Here is a 22,186-nt window from a genome sequence, read left to right on the forward strand (position 1 = left end):
TGGAGCACTAGCTGCTGCTGTTGTCCTAACCCCTCTTCCTGAGGATCTAATCCACTTTGCTGGCTCTTTGGCTTGTAGACATCAGACACTCTAATGCACATTCCTGATGGTTGACTGGATATGATGAAGGTTAAAGAGCCAAACCTATCTCAGATAACTAAGATGGAACCAGATTTACTAGCCAATGTATAAATATTTACCATCTATCAAATGCAGACAGCATATCTTGCTAGTCACAACGACAGGATATCTTGCTAGTCATAATGACACCCCACATACATGAGACATGGACTCTTAAACTGATATGCTAAATACTCTGCTGAATTTTGTTTCTGAGTGTTTGGTTTTGGAGGGAGTGCTAAGAAAGAGGAAAGTCAGAGAGTTTCTAAGGGCAAGAAGACAAAGAATGAGCAACGGTTTCAGGAATAGCCTCCTTTTTTTCAATTTTTTATCTTTTTTTTTGCCATATGGCACCTGTGGCATTATGGAAGTTCCCAGGCTAAGGGTTGAGTCAGAGCTGCAGCTATGGCCTACACCATAGTCACAGCAACACCGGATTTAAGACACATCTATGGCCTACACCACAGCCACAGCAACACCGGATTTAAGACACATCTGCAGCTATGGCCTACACCACAGCCACAGCAACACCACAGCTTGCAGCAATGCTGGATCCTTAACCCACTGAGTGAGGCCAGGGACCAAACCCTCATCTTCATGGATACTAGTCTGGTTCTTAACCCACTGAACTACAATGGGAACTCCAATGAAGTCAGAAAATTGAATCAATAGATACTTGTGGGAAATACAGATAGAAGAGAGATCATTTATAAAGCCATCATGGGGTTAATAGGATGCATGGTAAGTCAACTATGAACATCACCAAAAGTCCATGAAACACAATCATAGTTTTAGAGAATGGACTCTTGTGGATGAGACTGGAACCTCTGACACCAAATTCTCATCTCCCCCCCTCCGCCATCAACTCCAACTTGAAAGCTCTGTTCTAGGAAGTGCCCTTTGGCAGCAGTTGGACACTTGGCTTGATGCTAACAGGTAAGGACATGAGCCATGTCAAGGCTATAAATGGTAGGCCCCGCTTCTGGTCTAAACACTAGACATAGCTCAAGGCTGCACCATTTTTATAAGGACAGGGTTGCAGTGAAGGAGTTGACACCATTGCTAGCTATATCCAGACTTGGTGACATAGTGTCACAGACTTTGATCTCCAGATATTTTCCCCACTTTGGAGAAAGGAAGCTACTACCTAAGGATCCAAACAAAGTCACAGGGAAGAGCCAGATATTGTAGCAACATTTTAAGATTTGGAAATAAAATCCAACAGCTCTGATACTAAGTGGTTTGACACCAAACATATGGCAGGTACAATCTCCTGGTTGATCTAGAGAATGTTTTCCTGATATTTTATATATGTATGTATGTATTGGAATGAGTTGCTTTACAATGCTGTGTGTCAGGTGTATAGCAAAGTGAATCAGTCATACATATACATATATCCATTCTTTTTCAGATGCTTTCCCCATATAGGTTATTACAGAATATTGAGTAGAGCTCCCTGTGTTATATGGTAGCTCCTTGTTTGTTGTCTATTTTATACATAGTGGTATGTATCTGTTATTCCCAAACTCCTAATTTATCCCTCTCCCCCACGTTTCCCCTTTGGTAACCATAAGTTTGTTTTCTATGTCTGTGAGTCTGTTTCTGTTTCATAAATAAGTTCATTCATATCATTTTTTAGAGTCCATGTATACCTGATATCATACGGTATTTGTCTTTCCCTGTCTGACTTCCTTTAGTATGATCATCTCTGACATTTTAATTTACATTTGGATTTATCCATTGGTAAAAACACCTGGGTTCTTTCTCCAGGTAAAGGAAAAGAAAAAGAAAAATGTGTGACTTACCACTCTCCTTGCTATGACGAATCCCTAAGAATTCATCAAAGGCATGGAGCACGGTGCTCTGTGCAGCGCTGCCACCAGAATATCCCAGAGGCTCTTCAGAAACGCCCTCATACACCAACCCCACAGGCATTGCTGGGTTATCCTTCCACCTAGGCAAGAGTGCAAGTCAGAAAGAAGAAGTGGGTGCTAGGCATTGGGTGTATTTTCTGATAGGGAAACAGATTGAGCAAGAAACCAAACACGAGTCCAATGGCAATTTCAGGGCAAGAGACTGGATGTCTTTGCAGGATATAAACTTGAGCATCATCTGGACCCAAACGTCAGGCCGGCCCTTCTCTTTCCTTATTTAAAGAATTGTTCCAGAGAAGCAAAGGTGTATTTAGAGAGGAATCTTTTGGCATGTGTCCTATGACTTATTTATGGGAAAAATTCAGTTATGTAGGTGCAATCAGTGCTGATCAACAGGAACAATTCATTTAGGGGTTCTGGAACAATCTTCACCCCCTCTGCCAATCTCAACCTTGATGACCTGACACCTATAACTCCATGGGTAGAGTTTTAAAAATACATGCACATGCGCACACACATACAAACCCCTTTGTCTTTTCTTAAAACAATTACAGCTATAACAGTTTTCACATTAAACTATCAGTTCTAAATACTATGTGACTTCATCATGGGAGTGCATTTATCAAACCCTCTGTTGATGGCAAGTATTGATTATAAGGGTGGCCACAAAGAAATGCAACACAAGCATGCAGGTCACCAGAAGCTACATCAAGGGCAGAAGAAAAGACTGGAATTGAGGCTCAGATTACATGCATTTTTTTTCTCCCTTCTCTCTCCAATCGTCTTTCCTCTTCTGAGACCCTGCTTCCATTTTTCATCTTTCTGTCTCTGATCCCCCTCTTTCTTTTTTTTTTTTCTTTTTTGGCCGCCTCCTGGCATATGGAAGTTGCTGGGCCAGAGATCAGATCTTAGCTTCAGTTGTGACCTATGTCACAGTTGCTGCAATGCCGGATCCTTAACTCACTGTGCTGAGCGGGAGGTCGAACCTGCACTCCAGAGACACCGACAATCGCATTGTGCCACAGCAGGAACTTTAAGCCCCCCTCTTTCTATCACCAATTATTTTACCCATTCAGCAGTCTGACTTTTTACAGGGCCTTGAACAGTCACGGAATGTGACTCCCTAATGAGACAGAAACAGCAGCATCACAGACACATCACATCTGCACTCACAATGCTTTAGTTTCCACCTCATGTTCACATCCATTTTTTCCTCTGTCCACTCTGGAGCAGATCAAGGCAGGCTTTTTTTATTTTTGCTTTTTAGGGCAACACCCATGGCATATGGAAGTCCCCAGGCTAGGGATTGAATTGCCACAGCCACAGCCACAGCCACAGCAACATGGGATCCCAGCCATGTCTCCGACCAACACCACAGCTCCCAGCAACACCAGATCCTTAACCCACTGAGTGGGGCCAGGGATTGAACCTGCGTCCTCATGGATGCTAGTCAGGTTTGTTTCTGCTGAGCCGCAATGGGAGCTCCAAGGCAGGCATTTTTTTTAAACCCATTTCAAGGCATTAAGTCTCCAGGGCCGTGTTGTTAGGGTGCGAGGGAACCAAACTTTGAAACCCAAATTTTAATTTCCTAGTTTCACTTCCCAAGACATCTGCGTGTGGATTTCTACTTTGATGAAGAACAGAATCTTTCTCTCTCCTTGTTAATGGTTTAAATAACAGGCTCTTGTGGTTTTCTCTGCTTCCTCCTGTCATTCTAACAGTTGTTCTGCCAGAGAGAAGGGAAACACATACATCACCCACTGTGTGGTAAGTGAACCCAACACAATGGCCGTGCTGGTTGGTTCCGATTTTTCTCTGTAATCCTGTTGATGGTTTCATACAGGCATTTTTGCTTCCTTCGCGATGTCCTTCCCTTGGGACCACTTCAAAGTGCTGGGCCCACCCAGAGTTCAGTCCTTAGGCTTCATACCCCTCTCACTTCCCAAGCGATCTCCTTAGCCTCCTAGAGGCTAGAGTTAGGAGCCAATTAAACCATTGTAGTGTGACTATGGACACACTTCCCCTAAGACCAGGACCTGTCCCTTATAGTCTAGACACATGTTTAACTGCCTACTGGGTATCTCCACAGGGGTGAACATGTCCCTAACGGACCTCTCCATCCTCCCTTCCTCGGGCCAGACTTACTTCCTCCCCTTGTCTCCATCATCAGAGAAGAGAAGATGGCAGCTCCATCCTTTCAGTGGGTCTGGCCACCAATCCTAGAGTCCTGTTTGATGCACCTCTTTCTCTTCTAGTCTACATGCAATCCATGGGCAGATCAATGCAAGGGCACATCCTGTCAACCTTACCTTCAGTCCACATCCAGGACCGACCCTTTCTCAATGCCCCTACGGCTCGCACCTTAGCCCACCAGCTGCTGTACCCACAGCTTCCCAAGGGCTTTCCTCCATCCACTGTCTTTCTCACCGAGAAGCTAGAGTGATGATGTGAAACTTAAGGCAGCTCATGTCATTCTTCTTCTCCAAGTTTGCCCACACTGTTCATTACACTCAGAAAAGAAGCCAGCGAGTCCCTAGGGGATCTGGTTCCCCATCGCCTGCCTTTCTCATTCCTCCATATTTACTCCATGCTAACACTGCTGGGCTCAGTGAAGCCCTTCCTCCAACCGCTCCCACCTCAAGGTCATTGTGATCTTTGTGCCTTTTGGGTAGAACAGGGACCTGGGGGGCGTACTCCTCAATGCCTTCAAACATCTGCTTCAGGGAGTTCCCATTGTGACTCGGCAGTAATGAACCTGACTAGTAACCATGAGGATGTGGGTTGGATCCCTGGCCTCGCTCAGTGGGTTAAGGATCTGGCATTGCTGTGGCTGTGGCTGCAGCCATAACTCCCATCTGACCCCTAGCCTGGGAACTTCCATATGCCATAAGGGTAGCCCTAAAAAGACAAAAAAAAAAAGTGTCTGCTTCAACATCTCTTATAAATGCAGCATTCATAGATCACCATAAATAAATAAAAAACTTCAGCACCCACCCCTAACGCTCCGTAATGCTCTAGGTCCTACCTTAAATTTCACCCATCAATTATCGAGCATACAGGGTGATGCTTGCCTTTGTTATACTTATTTATTCATCATCTCTCTCCCATGATTAAAATGTTGGCCCCACAGGAATGCAGTTGCTGTTTTGTTTTACTGCTGCATTCCCAGCACCTAGCACTCTGCCTGGCACTTTGTAAGCCCTTGCTAAACATTTTTTAAAATTTTGTTCATTAAAGTATAGTTGATTTACAATGTTGTGTCAATTTCTCTTGTACGACAAAGTTATCCAGTCATATATGTATGTATATACACACACACCTATTATATATATACATACATATACATTGTTTTTATCATTTTGTTTTTCATCATGGTCTAACTTGCTAAATATTTGATGAATGAATGAATGAAAAAAGCAGCATGCTATAATTAGGTATTATATACCTAGAATAAGTAAACCCATGTGTATTTCTTGGCAAGACCTGGCCAGCTTATAAAAAGAGAAAACACAAGTATGAAAGTTAAAAATAAATAAAAAAGTCATCTACTTTCAAAGCCCAAATTTTCCACCTCTGATGAGATTAATCTGAGGAAGGAAAATTAGATTTTTCTGAATAGCTCAAGAATTGCTCCCTTGCATTCTCAGGCCCAAACTGCTATTTGTGAAGAAAAGGAATTATTTTCTTTTTAACTCTGTAAGCAAGGTTATTTTTAGCCTTTCTTAGCAGCATATTTCTAGCAAACGCATGAGAAGAGGAAGCCTCACCTCTTCCATCCACTACCTCCACCTTTCACTTTTTACTATTAAAGCAAACATGAAAGCAAAAAAACCTTAATTTCAGTTAATGTGAGTAGGAAAGCAAGCTCCTTAAAATATGTCAAGTTATGACCAATGCATTAAGATTAAAAAAATGTCTCTAAGAGTAGCATTCTCTCTCTGGAGAAATTGCAGGCCATGTGACCAAAGAAGGAACATGCAAACATGTCTTGGGACAGCTGTTCCACAACTGTTAGAAGGAAGCTTTTAAGCTGCCGCCGAAGCCTTCATCTGCCTTGATAAGAAGAAGGAAAAAGGGCATAAATGATAGAGCTTTCCATTTATCCAGTGGGGGGCACACTGGATTTTTTTCCCTTTGTCATCCAGCTGGTTTTCTAAGGTGAATACAAATGACTCTAAAGTAGTGGCCAAAGGACAAGTACTCTAAACTTTTTTTTTTTTTTTTTCCTTTCTAGGGCTGCACCCATGGCATATGGAAATTCCCAGGTTTGAGGTGGAATCAGAGGTGCAGCTGCCGGCCTGCACCACAGCCACAGCAACAAAGGATCTGAGCCAACCCCGCAACTTATGCCTCGGCTTGCAGAAACACCTGATCCCTAACTCACTGAGCCAGGCCAGAGATGGAACCTGCATCCTCAAGGTTACTAGTCGGGTTCTCAATCCGCTGAGCCTCAACAGAAACTCAGATTACTCTCAACTGAAATAGTCACCCTCCGGTGTCTCCTGTCCTGCAGGTGGTACCCCACTTCTTTTCTCCAAGAATGCATCCTCGCTACCTTGCTAGCCAGGGTGACTCAGAGTGTCTCTTACTCTAGAAAGTTTCTGTCTGTTTCTCCCTTCATAAATTTGGGGAATGTTGCAGATGCCTCATGCAGGAAGGGAGTTGAACTCTACTTACCCAGAAAGGAAGATGCGGATGACTGCATAAAATATGTCTGGATCGACATAATCTGGAGGAACAATCACATTGTAAATTTGACTACAGGCACAGAAAGCAATTGTTTCCATATGCACGGGCTCTGCCGCCCGCCCCCACCCGGCCGCCTCCGCTATCTGATCTGCACAGAAACGAAGGAACACAGCTGCGGGAGGGGGAGGAATGTTCCGACCGGAGCCCCCCTCGCTGGCGCTTTCAGAAGCATTAAACTGTTCCAAATGCTGCCCTTTTCTATTTGTGGCGCTTCCCCCTTCTGTCCTTCATAACAACAAGAAAAAGAGAGGTCAAGGCTATCTTGAAGATACTAATATTTCAAACAGACGTGATATTTGCGAGGATGGGGGAAGTGGGAAGGAGAGAAGCGGAGAGAAGGAAGCTACTCTGTCAAGGCTCTAAAAAGAGCGGGAAACCGGACCCAGGGGTGCTCACTTGAAGGCCTGCAGAGTCAGCAAGGGACAGAGGGAGTGTGTCCTGCTCAGGTCCTCCCACACCTGGTCAGATACATACTTGCCATGCTGCATTTTTTTTTTTCTTTTTAGGGCCACTCCTTTAGCATATGAAAGTTCCCAGGTGAGGGGTCGAATCAGAGCTGCAGCTGCCTGCCTTCATCACAGCCACAGCCCTAGCAATGCCAGATCCAGCCTCAGTTGCAACCTATGCCACAGCTCCTAGCAACGCTGGATCTTTAACCCATTGAGCGAGGCCACGGATTGAAACCACATCCTCATGGATACTAGTTGGGTTCCTTACCACTGAGCCACAACTGGAACCCCTGAGGTGCATTCCTTAGGCTCTAGTTTTGAATCTGACTCAATGTGTGGGGATAATTGATTCCACTCGTTTATGAACTTGTATATAAAGGGACATGTCCTCACATTTGTAATGAGTTTCTTTTCATCACTTTTTGAAAGCTGTTCTCTATTCCTCATGCCATGGGACCCCTCTGTAACCTGGAATACCTGGAATATTTATCTCATCCAGATATCTGTCCCTTTGTTTCTTTGTTTCTTTTCTTTTTTTTCCTTTTAGGGCTGAACCCGCAGCATATGCAGGTTCCCAGGCTAGGGACCTGTAACTGCTGGCCTATGCCAGAGCCACAGCCACGCCAGATCCGAGCCTCGGCTCGTGGCACTGCTGGATCCTTAACCCACTGAGCGAGGCCAGGGATCAAACCTGCATCCTCATGGATGCTAGTCAGATGCACTTCCACTGAGCCACGATGGGAACTCCCCTAGATGGTGTCTTTTAAAAGATGGGACAAAACCAAGTATCAGCCTTTCCATTCAACACTCTGTTAGGAAAAAAAAAAAAAATCACAAGAAGTAAAAATCATAAGTACCATAAATGGAAAAAAGCAAAAGTTATTCTCAAATAATGTAATTTTTACATAGACACCCCAGATAATCTGCAGGTGAGCATTAGAATTAATAAGAGTGCTAGATTCAAGGTTCAAGGTTAGTATTAAATATCAATTTCATTTTGTAAATCAGTAACAAATAGGAATTAGTTCAGTCAGGAGTTCCCGTTGTGGCTGAGTGGTTAATGAATCCAACTAGGAACCATGAGGTTGCAGGTTCGATCCCTGGCCTTGCTCAGTGGGTTAAGGATCCGGTATTCCCATGAGGTGTGGTGTAGGCCGCAGACACGGCTCAGATCCTATGTTGCTGTGGCTCTGGCATAAGCCGGTGGCTACAGCTCCGATTCAACCCCTAGCCTGGGACCCTCCATACGCCACAGGAGCGGCCCTAGAAAAGGCAAAAAGACCAAAAAAAAAAAATTAGTTCAGTCAAACACCAGGTCCTTAACCCACTGAGCCATTAGGGAACTCCACAAACATCTTTTTTTAATGAAACCCATCTCCATAGTATCAGTTCACCTTTTCCTCCATCACACCTGTCTTGGCCCCCATCTCTGCTTTCTCTGAGGCCCGGTGGGCTCAGGTAACCCACGTCTTTCTTCAGCCTCAGGGCTCCCCAGGGCTCCCGAGTGCTGTCACATTCTCTCTGCTCATCTGTGACAATGTCCCATGTGCTAGACTTTTCCTCTGGGCCCTATTTCTGAGTCTTTCCCAGTCTGTGCTCTATTCCCACAAAAATGCTAAGTACAAGTTTTTACTGAAGAGAAATGACTAGCACTAATTTAATGTTTTACCCAACTTATCATATTTAAGGAGGAAAAGTCAAATGATCATTTCAGTTGATGTGAGATTATGTTGATGTAGAAGTTTTTCAATAGATATAAATAACCCATTTATGATTAAAATAAGCAAAAAGTTTAGCTAATTAGAAACAGGAGGGAACATCCTTAAACTGATAAAAGGAAACCAGAGAAAGCCTACAGTACATATTATACTTAATATTGAAATATTAAAAACAAATCTTTTAAAATATGGGACAAGGAAGTTCCTGTGGTGGCTCAGCAGTAATGAGCCCAACTAGTGTCCATGAGGATGTGGGTTCGATCCCTGGCCTTGCTGAGTGGGTTAAGGATCTGGCATTGCCGTGAGCTGTGTGGTGTATGCTTAGATCCCGTGCTGTTGTGGCTGTGGCATGGGCTGGCAGCTATAGCTCCTAATTGACCCCTAGCCTGGGAACCTCCATATGCCACAGGGGCTGCCCTAAAAAGCAAAAAATAAAAATAAAATAACTAGATAAATTTCAGGCCATGTGACAAAAGAAGCATACAAAGACATGACTTAAGGGTCATGCTTGGTGCAGTGGGTTAAGGATTCAGTGTTGCTGCAGCTGTGGTGTAGGTTGCAGCTGCAGCTCAGTTTCAACCCTGGTTCAGGAAGTTCCATTTGCTGCAGGTATGGCCAAAATTAAAAAAAAAAAAAAAAAGACACAACTTAGGGGAAAATGTTAATGTGTTTATGTTAGTCTCCATCTCTCCACCTGCCTTGATGGTAAGACGGATCAGTTATAATATCAAAATCATGTAACTTGTCTCCAAATTAATACACAACCTGCATGGAATTTGAGCAAAATCCCTAACAGATATGTTTATTGGAACTTGCCAAGCTAATTCTAAGTTTAGATGAAAGGCAGAGTCAAAGATAGAACAGGTGTCCCTGGAGACGATGAGGAAAGTGAGGATGAGGGGAGTTTCTCTACTGGAAAAGGAGAACTCCTACGAAGCTGCAATTCTCGGAAGACAGATGGCATTGTGATACAAAAGATCTTATTTATAAAACAGAAAAGAGCTCACAGATTTCAAAATCAAACATATGGTTATGGGGAAGCCTTGGGGGAAGACATAAATGGGGAGGATGGGATAAATACATACACATTACTTTATGTAAAATAGATAACTAACCAGGACCTACTGCACAGCACAGTACTCAATGGTGTGTAATAACCTGTATGGGAAAAAAGAATGGCTACATGTATATGTGTAACTGATCCACTTTACTGTACACCTGAAACTAATACAACATTGTAATACAACATTGTATATCCAACTCTACTCCAATAAAAAAAATTTAAGAAAAGACAGATGGTATTTGTGCAGGGCAAGACAAACAGAGAATGAAACTGAATAGGAAGCCTGGAAACAGATTCAGTCATTTAAGGAAATCTGGGAGTTCCCATGGTGGTGCAGCAGAAATGAATCCGACTAGTATCCATGAGGATGCGGGTTCGATCCCTGGCCTTGCTCAGTGGGTTGGGCATCCAGCATTGATGTGGCTGTGGTGTAGGCCTGTGGATGCAGCTCCAATTCCATTCCTAGCCTGGGAACTTCCTTATGTCTCTGGTGCCACCCTACAAAGGAAAGGAAGAAAGGAAGAAATGAAGGAAGGAAGAAAGAAGGAAAGAAAGAAAAAGAGAAAGAAAGAAAGAAAGAAAGAAAGAAAGAAAGAAAGAAAGAAAGAAAGAAAGAAAGAAAGAAAGAAAGAAAGAAAGAAAGAAGGAAAGAAAGAAAGAAAGAAAGAAAGAGGAAGTAAGGAAGGAAGTGAAAGAAAGAAAATCTGATGTAAGACTGGGCTAATATTATAGATTAGTGATTATTCGTGGACAGGAAGTTGAATTTATTTCCTGTGTCACACTATGTATAGATAATAATTTATGTGTAATAAGGGCAGAAATGTGAAAGGCAAACAACAATTTCTGAGGAAAATATAGAAAAACAGATTTATGACCTGTGATCATGAAATAATATGCAAGACTTCTGAAACATGGACTTTTACAAAAGAAATGATACATGCTTTTGACTATATTTAAATTAAGAACTTCTGCTTTCAAAAGGCACAAATAAGACAAACCACAACATCCGCAATGCATAACACAAAAAAATCACCCTCCCGAATGTCCTAAAAAATAACTTATTAAAAGTAAAAGATAAAAGACATTTGCAAAAATAAGGAAAGCCATGCATTTCACAAAACAGGGATGTGAGTGGTGAGCACATAGGAGCACACACACACAGACACACACACACTCACAGACGAGAGTTAACTCATGAGGAATCAGAAATGCAAGAGTGACATTTGGCAGAATAAGAGTTTTCTATCATCTTCCTCCAAAAGACATTACTTTATTTTTATTTATTTATTTATTTTTTGTCTTTTTGCTACTTCTTTGGGCCGCTCCTGAAGCATATGGAGGTTCCCAGGCTAGGGGTCAAGTCGGAGCTGTAGCCACCAGCCTACGTCAGAGCCACAGCAATGCGGGATCTGAGCCGCGTCTGCAACCTACACCACAGCTCACAGCAACGCCGGATCATTAACCCACTGAGCAAGGGCAAGGACCGAACCCACAACCTCATGGTTCCTAGTCAGATTCGTTAACCACTCCGCCACGACGGGAACTCCCAGACATTACTTTAGACCATCACCCATGGATAAGAAGCCTTTGTAGAAGTCCAAGAGTCGAGTGGAGAAGTTCCAGCACACCACTGGAACAACAACAACAAAAATTCCTTATTAGGAGTTTCTGTTGTGCCTCAGCAGATTAAGAATCTGATTAGTATCCATGGGACTACAGATTCGATCCCTGGCTTTGCTCAGTGTGTAAAGGATCCAGCATTGCCGTGAGCTGCGGCATAGGTCACAGATGTGTGGCTCTGTTACAGTGTTGCTGTGGCTATGGCATAGGCCTCAGCTGCAGCTTCAATTCAACTCTGGCCTGGGAACTTCCATATGCCCCAGGTATGGCCCTAAAAAGGAAAAAAAAAAAATCTAAGATTGGATGCATCTAAGACAGATTTCACTTTACCCACAGTGCCCCTTGCCCAGCGCAGCACAGTTCAGCACCAAGACAGACCTCTTCAGCCTGTGATTTTTCCCACAAGGGAAAGTGAGAGCTCGTGAGTGCCTGGCTTCCCCAACTGCATGAAATGCAGCCAAAGAGACCCACTTCTTTCTCATCCCATCCCAGATACTGGCTTGTGCTCCTTGCAAGAGGGGTGGGGGGTGGCCAGGAGGCTGTCAGATGGGGCTGTTGGAAGGCATTAAAGGGACAGAGGCATTAAAGGGTTCACAGACTCCATCAAGAAAACTGCCCCTGAGGTTCTTGCTGTGGCCCAATGGGATAGGCTTGGGAGCGCTGGGTCACAGGTTCGATCCCTGGCCTGCTGCAGTGGGTTAAGGATCTGGCATTGTAGCAGCTGTGTCATAAGTCTCAACTGAATCTGGGATCTGATCCCTGGCTCAGGAAATCCATATGTCTTGGGGTGGCCAAAAAAGGAAAAAAAAAAAGCAAAAACCCCCAAGCCCCCAAAAATCCCACCCCTGAGCCTCTGTGGATCCCCCCAGCTAACCCAGACCCCTACTGCTCAGAGTGCCTCACCCACACACCTCATAGGGTAACAAGAGTGCACCTTTGCCCAGCACAGGCAGCAGGACTCTGTGGGGCTGAGAGAAAGCAAACAAACCTGAGATTTCAGCACTGCCTCCTTCTCCTCCCCATCCCAAAAAGCAAAGCCTGGCTTTGCAGGATCAAAAGAAGGCATGCACGGTTGGGATTAGGAGTTCTGCCACAAGAGGGGGCAAGAAGAGTGGAGCAGGTGCATCCACAGAAGGTCTGAAAAAGCCTCAGAAGCCCTAACAGGGCTGAGGGAAGGTGTTTCTCTCCTGAAAGTGGTCCATAAAGACTGGAGGAGGTGAGTGCTTCTTCCAAGGTAAAGTCATTTAACACAAGACTTCAAGAAACAAACAAGAAAAAAATCCAGTAAACTTGCTACCATCAAAGGAACAAAATAATTTTCCACTAACTGACCCTAAAGAAATGCGGATCTGGGATTTGCCCAACAAAGAATTCAAAATATCTGTTTTAAGACAGCTCAGTGAACTACAACACACAAAGATCCCATTCAATGAAATCAGTAAGGCCACACATGAACGAAAGAAGTTTAACAGAAAACTTAAACTTAAATGGAAGTTTAAAGTTGGAAATTATTTAAAAAAATCAAACAGAAAGGCTGGAGCTGTAGAATACAATGAATAAAAAGAGAAAACAACAACAACAACAAAAAAACAAAAACCCACAAAGTGAATCAAGCAGAAGAAAAAAATCTGCAGGAAGTCTCCCTGGGGTGCAGTGGGTTAAGGATCTGGCATTGCTGCAGCTGTGGTGCAGTTACAATTGTGATTTGGGTTCGATTCCTGGTCCAGAATCTTCCACCTGCCGCTGGTAGGGCCAAACATTTTTTTTTTAAGATATCTAAAGAAAAAGAAAGAATCCCTGAAGTAGAAGATTGGAACTTATTTATTTAATTAGAAGGGAACAATGAAAACAATGCAAAAGGGTAAAGAAAGCTTACATGACTCTGGGATTCCATCAGGAGAAACGACGTAACAGTTATTGCAGTCCTAGCTGAGGAGAGAGGGCAAAAGAGCAGAAAGCTTACTTTAAGTAATGATGGCTGAGAATTTTTCAAAACTGGAAGAGCCTTGGATGTCCAAGTTCATGAATCTCATAGCTCCCCAAACATATTCAACCAAAGGGAGGTATTCTCCAAGACAGGCGTCAAAAATCAAAAACAGGAGTTCCCGTTGTGGCTCAGTGGAAAAAAATCTGACAAGTATCCATGAGGACGTAGGTTGATCTCTGGCTTTGCTCAGTGGGTTAAGGATCTGGCATTGCTGTGAGCTGTGGTGTAGGTCGCAGACGTGGCTTGGATCTGGCGTTGCTATGGCTGTGGTGTAAGCTGGCAGCTGTAGCTCAGATTCGACCCCTAGCCTGGGAACCTCCATATGATGCAGGTGCGGCCCTAAAAACACAAACAAAACAAAACAAAAAACAGGAGTTCCCATCATGGCTGAGCAGGTGAAGAAACCAACATTGTCTCCTTGAGGATTCAAGTCAATCCCTGGCCTCACTCAGTCGGTGAAGGATATGAAATATTGCCTCCAGCTGCAGTGTAGGTCATAGATGCATCTTGAAGATCTGGCATTGCTGTGGCTGTAGCATAAGTTGGCAGCTTCGGCTCCTCTGATTCGATCCCTAGTCCAGGAACTTCCATATGCTGCAGGTATAGCCCTAAAAAGAAAAAAAAAAATTCAAAAATGAAGAGGAATTCCCTAGTGGCTCAGCTGATGAAAAATCTAGCCTTGCCACTGACATGGCTTGGGTCACTGTTGTGGCACAGTTTCGAATGAATAAAGCTAACTATATTAAATGTGCATGACTGAGATTTCAAATTAATAAGTCACTTGTTGAACAAGTTGGTGCTAGTTAGTAAAAGTGAAGATTCACAGATATTCCCAAGAACATACCATGTGCCCTGTGCATGACCATTTGTACCACTATTGCTTATCATAGCAAATCCAAACCAAACCAAGCAAATCAAAAAAAGAAATAAAGAGAATAATATTATTTTTATACAAAAAGATGCTATATGGCAGTGAAACTGTCCTACCTCTATAAGACTAATGTTGATAACCCTTAGTGAAATAAGCAAGTTACACGAAAAAATATATACATTTTAATTCTTTGTACATAAAGTTCAAAAATAGAGATAAATATGCAGTTTAGGAATAATTCTTTTTTTTCAATTAGGTCTTTTTTATTTTTGACCACGCCCATGGCATGCAAAAGTTCCCAGGCCAGCAATCAAACCTGAGCCATGGCAGTGACAATGCCAGATCTTTAACTGCTGGGCCACCAGGGAACTCCAGAAATAGTTCTTAAATAGTGAAATTATTCAGAAGTCAAAGTAAATGATTACTGTCATAATCAGGATCATGGTAACCAGGAGACATGTTTAGATAACGAAATTGGAAAGTTTCACAATAAAGTTTTCTGAGTTTGTTCTTAGTATTTCTTAAGTTGGAGGGTATGAGGGAGTTTATTTTACAATTTTTCTATATAGTCAATATTCTGTATGGTAGGTACAAGAGATAGTTCATTTAAAAAAAGATTCTATGGGAGCTCCCATTATGGCTCAGTGGAAATGAATCTGACTAGCATCCATGAGGACACAGGTTCAATCCCTGGCCTTGCTCAGTGGGTTAAGGATCCGGCATTGCCCTGAGTTGTGGTGTAGGTCACAGACACAGCTCGGATCTGACATTGCTGTGGTATAGGCTGGCAGCTACAGCTCCGACTGGACCCTTAGCCTGGGAACCTCCATATGCCACAGGTGCATCCCTAAAAAGACAAAAAGACAAAAAAATTTTTTTTTTTTTGAATTAAAAAAGAATCTAGGGTCCAGAGTGGTATTAAGAGAGTCTGAGCTGGAATCCCATCTTCTGGTTTTGCATCATACTCTTTTCCATTCCCCAAGCTGAACTCTCTGGGAGAACTTTCAACCACGCTAGTAGGGAATGTATTGGGGCAGCTGACTCTGAACCCCTGTTCAGAGAATAGCGGGTAGAGGACATCTGTTAAGATGGGATGGGGAGGGTTGAGAGCCACAAAAGTGCACTTGCTTCTGGATCTGCTTTGTGTACGCTTTGGCTAAGAAGGCAATCCTTGAAAGCCAGAGACATTATCCTACAGGCAACACAGAAGATCCAAGAACACACCTGAGATCAGCCTCCCCCCTTCCCTTCCACGTGTCTTCCTAGAGGGATGGGAAAAGGGTACCACAACTGCAACGTCCATTCTGATGCCCAAGCCCAGGTGTCTTTACTGCCCAGCTAGACAGCTTCTAAAAGTTTCTGTTGATGTTGTTCAGCCAAACATAGGATAGTTAGGTCTCTTTTGCTGTTAAATCTAAGTGAATCTCAAGAAAAACACAATGTCTGCTTTTGATTAGGATACATGCACTTCATGCAAATTTTGTCATAAGCATTATCTTTGTTTCCCTTAGGAAACTTGCTTTTTGAAAACTTTTCAGGGGTAGGGGATTTAGGTTTTATATGGAGAAATGGTCTTTAAACAAAGCAAAACTCAGCATATCCTGGCTTTGGGTCAGTATGAACACTACAGACCCAGAATTACTGCAGCAATTTCACATTACATTATTAGCGTTAGCATTCAATATGGTTCTGTTCAGGGAAGTAATTCAGCACTGTGCTAGTACTGATCCCCCCAAAAAAGCACAGTGGATGCATAATCGAACTATGTATCCATTGACCATGACCACCAGACTGTACCTTTTTTTGTGTAATTTCCACTTTTAAAGCCACCTATTTCCACTGGGTGTCTCACTATCACTTTAAATATGACTTGTCTCAAAGCAAGTATTGCTTCCTTCCCTCGAATTCCCTATTTCCTTTGAAAATCAATGTACCAACCAATCAGAATTCGATTCAATCTTCTAAATAACAAATTTTTGCAAGAGGCACCATGAATTTTCTGCTAAAGTATACATGATTTATAATGTTCTGTCAATTTCTGTTGTACAGCAAATTTGACCCAGTCATACATATATATATCCTTTTTCTCATACTATCCTCCATCATGTTCTATCCCAAGAGATTGGGTAGAATTCCCTGTGCTGTACAGCAGGACCTCATTGCTTATCCATTCTAAATGGAATAGTTTGCATCTACTAACCCCTGACTCCCAGTCCATGCCACTCCCTCCCTCTCCCTCTTGGCAACCACACGTTTCTTCTCCATGTCTGTGAGTCTATTTTGCTTTGTTTCCTTTCCCTTTTTTCTTTTGTTTTTTAATAAACTATAGTTGATTTACAATGTTCTGTCAATTTCTGATATACAGCAAAGTGACCCAGTTATACATATATATGCTTTCTTTTCCCCATATTATCTTATTTGTGGTCTATCACAAGTGGTTGGATATGGCATCATGATTTTTTTAATCAGCTTTGAAATCCAGTACATCCTTGACACCTCAGATCACACCTAAGCTCTGCTCACCCTCAGTCCTTCTTCTTGAGGTCTTTTGTTTATTTCTTCTGCTACTGTCACTGTTCCCTCCTGTCCCCTATTCCTGGGATTGGAAGCACTGCTGATAGGGTTTAAACAGCCATCAGAGCCTGGATGAGACCAGAGCTTCAATCTAGGTATAAAAAGGAGTTAACTAGGCAGAGGAGGAGTTGGGAAGAATGAAGCAGAAGAAACAGTGAAAACACAAGCCTTAAAGTGGAAATGGGTCTTCCCAGGAACTTTAAAAGCTAGTGATGGAAAGAATGAGTGAAGGGAAATATGATGTGAAGTAAATTAAAATGAAAAGAGACTGGAGTCAGATCATGCTGGATCTTGCATAACAGGTTAAGGATTTTTGTCTTTCCCTTAGAGTAATGGGTAAACTAGTGCTGTTGCACTGAAATATAATGAGATGGACACATGTAGATTTACATTTTCTAGTTGTCATATATCAAAAGGTAAAACATGGAAAAAATTAATATCAATACAATATTTTAGTTTTATCAAGGGTCCAGTGGCCATACTGGAATTTGCCAGGATGGAAACCAAAGAGTTTTAAGAGGAAAAGTGATGCAATTTGCACGTCCAAAAGTCGATTCAGGCTTCTGTGCAGAGAGTGGATTAGACTAGGTAAAGGGCAGATGAGAGACAATTAGAAGGCTACTGCAGGAGTCCAGGCAGCAGATGATGATGGCCATGTGAAGAGTAAGTGATGGTGGGATCGGAAAAGAAGAGATGCAAACAATACTCCAGAAAGAGGTTCCCATTTGTGGTTATGTAGTGCTATGTTACCTGGACCTATCCTTCTACTAAAAACAAACCAAAAAAGCTGGATAAATATGAAAACATTCTAAAGGCAATCAAAGAGCTGAAAAGATAGCAAAGACCCACCAAGCAAAAGCCTTGTACGAAAAAGCAGGAATCCAGGGAGGCAGAGAATAAGACTGGTAAAGACACTTTGCCAATCCAGGTTCACCTGGGCTCTGGTTTAATGGTGTCTCTGAGTGATGGGGGCCCTGGTCTTTTAAAGGATACCCTCCTCATACTGACCTTGGAGTCCCAAACACCTACGCCCTCAACTTCGGTGTGACTCAGAGCACTGTCTCCACCTGCTTGCCGTGAATTAAGATTACCTTGGCACTGAGCGAAAGAAGATTTTTTAAAAAGCTGTCCTTGAAAAGTTGTGGCCATTTTTTTCTGTCACATTTTTAACACAAGATTGGTACATGGACCCTCGTTCACTCAACTGGATATAAGATGGTTCAGAATTTCAGTGTTGCTAAGAACAAAGAAGAACCAAATGCAAATACTTCTCTATTCTAGTCCCAAAAGCCTGCCTCCAAGTGATACTTCAAGGACAATGAACAGTACAAGCATACAAAAAAAATCAAGCATACAAAAAAATGACAACCACTGTGAGAACCAAAAAAATGAAGAAAGAAAGAAAAAAAACTAAGAAAGAAACAGAAACAAGTTTTAAATATTAGAATTACCACCCTTACCACCTACAGATTATAAAACAACCACACTTACCATGTTTAAGCGAGCTTGAAAATATCTACAGGGAAAAGAAAATTACAAAAAGTAAACTAACAGATTTGAAAATAATAAAATATAGCTTTTGGAAATGAAAAATGAAACCATCTATTGAGTGTGCTTAGCAGCAGATTAGAAGCAGCTGAAGAGTGAAGGATTTACTTAGGCCAGAAGAATTCATCTGGAATGGAGCCCCCAGAAATAAACAGATGGAAAATCAAAGATTTGAGGGAGATAGAAAGCTAGGAAGAAAGGTTTAACATCCACAGTTAAAGCTCCAGAGGGAGGAGTTCCTGCTGTGGTGCAATGAGTGATGAATCTGAATCTGACAGCAGCGTCTCTGTTCGCTGCAGAGGCATGGGTTTGATCCCTAGCCTGGGAACTTCCATGTGCTGCAGGTCAGCCATTAAAAAAAAAAAAAAAAAAGTTCCAGGAGGAGAGATGAAGGGTGTATAGGCAATTTGTCAGTATTTTACGGCTGAGGACTTTCCAGACAGATGAGTCATAGCAGTTAAAGAAGCATAGCGAAGTCCAAGCATAATAAGGTCAACAACATGGAAGAGAGAAAAAAGTAGACAAGGGAAAAAAGGACAGACTGACAGGTACCTTCTCATTTAGGGATGACGGGAACCAGAAACTACTGCAGTGATCTGTTCAACATCTAAGAATATAGTTACTCACAAAAATATAATATATAGTACATATTAACATTAATAAATACAACTTTAAAATTAAATTAAAAATAAATAAATATAAAAAGAAGGTAATTTTTTAGATGAGAGCATTTATCAGCAACAGATTCATGAGAGGAAATTCTACAGGCAAAAAAAATCCAAAATGTTTACAGGGGTGGGGAAGGGATGGACTGGGGAGTTGGAGGTTAGCAGATGCAAACTATTACCAATAGAATGGATAAACAACAAAAGTCCTAGTCTATAGCACAGAGATATTCAATATCCTAAGATTAAACCATAATGGGAAAGAATATGAAAAAAAGAATGTATATATGCGTAACTGAATCACTTTGCAGTACAGCAGAAATTAGCACATTGTAAATCTACTAGACTTGGATAAAAAAATAAATAAGCAAATATGTCTTGAAAGCTGGCACTGAAAACTTGTGAGTAGAAGAGGAGAAATAGGGCTTCAAATGTACTGATGTACATGTAGTACTGAGGTCATGTAGTTAGGAACAATATTAAGTTGTTTTTCCAGATTTTGTCATGTTTGTATGATTTATCCCTTCTTTAAAATCTGATCTGAAAAGTGTTACAATTTCTCTTATCTAAACAAATATTTTTCTTACCTAAAAAAAAATGTGATTCAAAGGACAGAAGAGCAAAGAAATTTATAAATATACAAGCAAATCTGTGTGAACTTTAACCATATAAAACGATAATAATCATTGTAGGTTTTAGATTTCCTTTTTTCTTTCTTTCTTTTTTTTTTTTTTTTTTTTTTTGGTCACAGTCACACTTGGAAGTTCCCAGGCTAGGGGTCCAATCAGAGCTGCAGCTGCAGCCTACGCCACAGTCACGGCAACACTGGATCCAAGATGCATCCGCAACCTACACCACAGCTTGTGGTGATACCAGATTCCCAACCCACTGAGCGAGGCCAGGGATCGAACCTGCATCCTTGCAGATACTATGTCAGGTTCTTAACCCACTGAGCCACAAGGGGATTTTTAGATATCTTTGAGGTATGATGTGCAATTTCTATTCCTCCTTGCAGCCCTAAGAAAAAGTCTTCTGTGAAGATGCCTAAAACACTTTAATACCCTGTGTATCTATATATGTGTATGTGAACGAAAACAACTTTAGAAATGTGAATTTGGTCATCTTATCAAACTGGTATTTGAAGAAACGAATTCCAGTGTTAATTCTTTTGCAGTTGGTTTGAGACAAAACAAGTTCACACGTTAGGAAGGAAAATGTCTTAGGCAAAATCAGGTGAACTAATCAGAAGGGGATGGCTGAAGAATTCACACTATACCAATTCACTGACTAAAAAAATCTAATTTGAACACATAGCAAATTGTTAGAAGGAAACTTTTCTCTTCTTTGGCTGCCCGCCCGCATGGTTCCCAGCCAGGTATCAAATCCAAGCTGCATTTGAGACCAAAGCCACAGCTGTGGCAGTGCCAGATCCTTTAACCCACTGTGCTGGGCTCAGGGGTCGAACTTACAGCTCCAGCACTACAGAGATGCTGCCAATCCTGCTGCGCCACAGCGGGAACTCTGGAGGAAACATTTTTTGACTCCTCATCACTCATAAGAGACATTCTTACAGCTACAAACAGGTCAAGCAGAAGCTGGAAACTGTGTTCGTTCAGAAGAAAAGACAAGGCAACAATGTCCATGGGTTTGGGGAGAGAAAATAATCCCTGAGCTTTTCTATGAAAATTCACTCTTAGAGAACAAGAGCTTATTGATAAGGGCTCCAAAAGATTTGCTTAAATCCAGACATAATGTGGATGTTTGAAAGTTGGAACATATTTTAGCCTTCCAAAGGAGCCCAAAGCTGGGATGTGGTTTAGTTCTCTGCAAACCACCAGAGCAGGAGAGCTAGACTCGGGTCCTGCAGGTGTGCAAAGTAGAGACTTGGCAAGCAGTGCGTGTCGAGGTGTGTCCACACGTGTGAGGTGGTGATGGACCCCTGCCTTGTGGGGAGTCAGGCTATGGAAATGGAACAGTCTGATTTTGTCTTCCAGTCAGTGGTGAGAACTGGGGAAAGCTTTGAAGCAGAGATCCTGTGTGGGCTGGAGAGCAGCCTAGCGACAACAGTCAGAGCCTGGTGGTCTTCAGATACCCAAACTGCAGCCCTGAAATAAAGGAGACCTCCTCCTCTGCCTTGGGCATGTCTTCAGATGTGAGTTTGAAAATTCTGAGAAAGAGGTGCTCATGGAGGAAGGGAGGAAAGCACCCAATCCGTGATAAAGTCGGGCTCAGAAAGAAGGCATTTTTTGGGTCAGCTCCAGTTGGGGGAGGAAAGCAATGCTGCTGAGCTCTGTGTATTATGCAGAAAAGTCAAGAACCATATATCACAGGCACTAACTAAAACATTCGTATGATCTCTTACACCTTGCGGTTTCTGTGACTCGTGAGCATTTTTAGAACTGCATTTTTCTCTGGTTACCACGGCAGCATAACCAACTAGTTCAAACTCAGTGGCATAGAACAGCCATTGCGTTTCAAGTATGGTCTCTGCAGGCTGCATATGAGGACAAGACCCAGTGGAGGCGGCTGGTCTCTGCCACACAGTGACCGGGTCCTCAGCTGGGACGAATGAAGATGGAGGAAGCCTTGAAGATGGGAACTTAGACTCACCTGAGGGCTTCTGCACCCCCATGCCAGGTACCAGGTGGGGCACCTACACCCAGCCCCTCCATGTGGCTTGACATCCTTATTCAAAGCCACGGTACGTTTTGTTCCCAGTGACTCAGTGTACAAGGTGGCAACTGGGTCACTTCCTCTAGCCTTGTCTGGAAAGTCACGCAGTGTCACTTCTGCTGAGTTCTATTGGTCACAGGCATGTCGCGAGCCCACCCCCGTCACAAACAAGGACATAGACCCCACCCTCTGCTGAGAGGAGTTTCCAGGTCACCTTGTCATGGAAGGATGGAAGATGCATTTGAAAAATGTGATCTGATACCTTCATAGATTTC

General features: G+C 42.5%; 1 protein-coding gene across 1 annotated transcript in view; it reads right to left on the bottom strand.

The window, feature by feature from the left end:
• Window positions 1-22,186, bottom strand: part of IDO2 (indoleamine 2,3-dioxygenase 2) — a 64,569-nt gene that overhangs the window by 2,082 nt on the left and 40,301 nt on the right. The window contains exons 8-9 of the mRNA XM_047770380.1: window positions 6,672-6,723; window positions 1,926-2,074 (exon numbers count right to left, since the gene is read on the bottom strand). Coding sequence (XP_047626336.1) covers window positions 1,926-2,074; window positions 6,672-6,723 — 201 coding nt within the window. The remainder of the gene's footprint in view (window positions 1-1,925; window positions 2,075-6,671; window positions 6,724-22,186) is intronic.

Source organism: Phacochoerus africanus, chromosome 3, assembly GCF_016906955.1.
Source record: "Phacochoerus africanus isolate WHEZ1 chromosome 3, ROS_Pafr_v1, whole genome shotgun sequence".
Taxonomy (NCBI): Eukaryota; Metazoa; Chordata; class Mammalia; order Artiodactyla; family Suidae; genus Phacochoerus; species Phacochoerus africanus.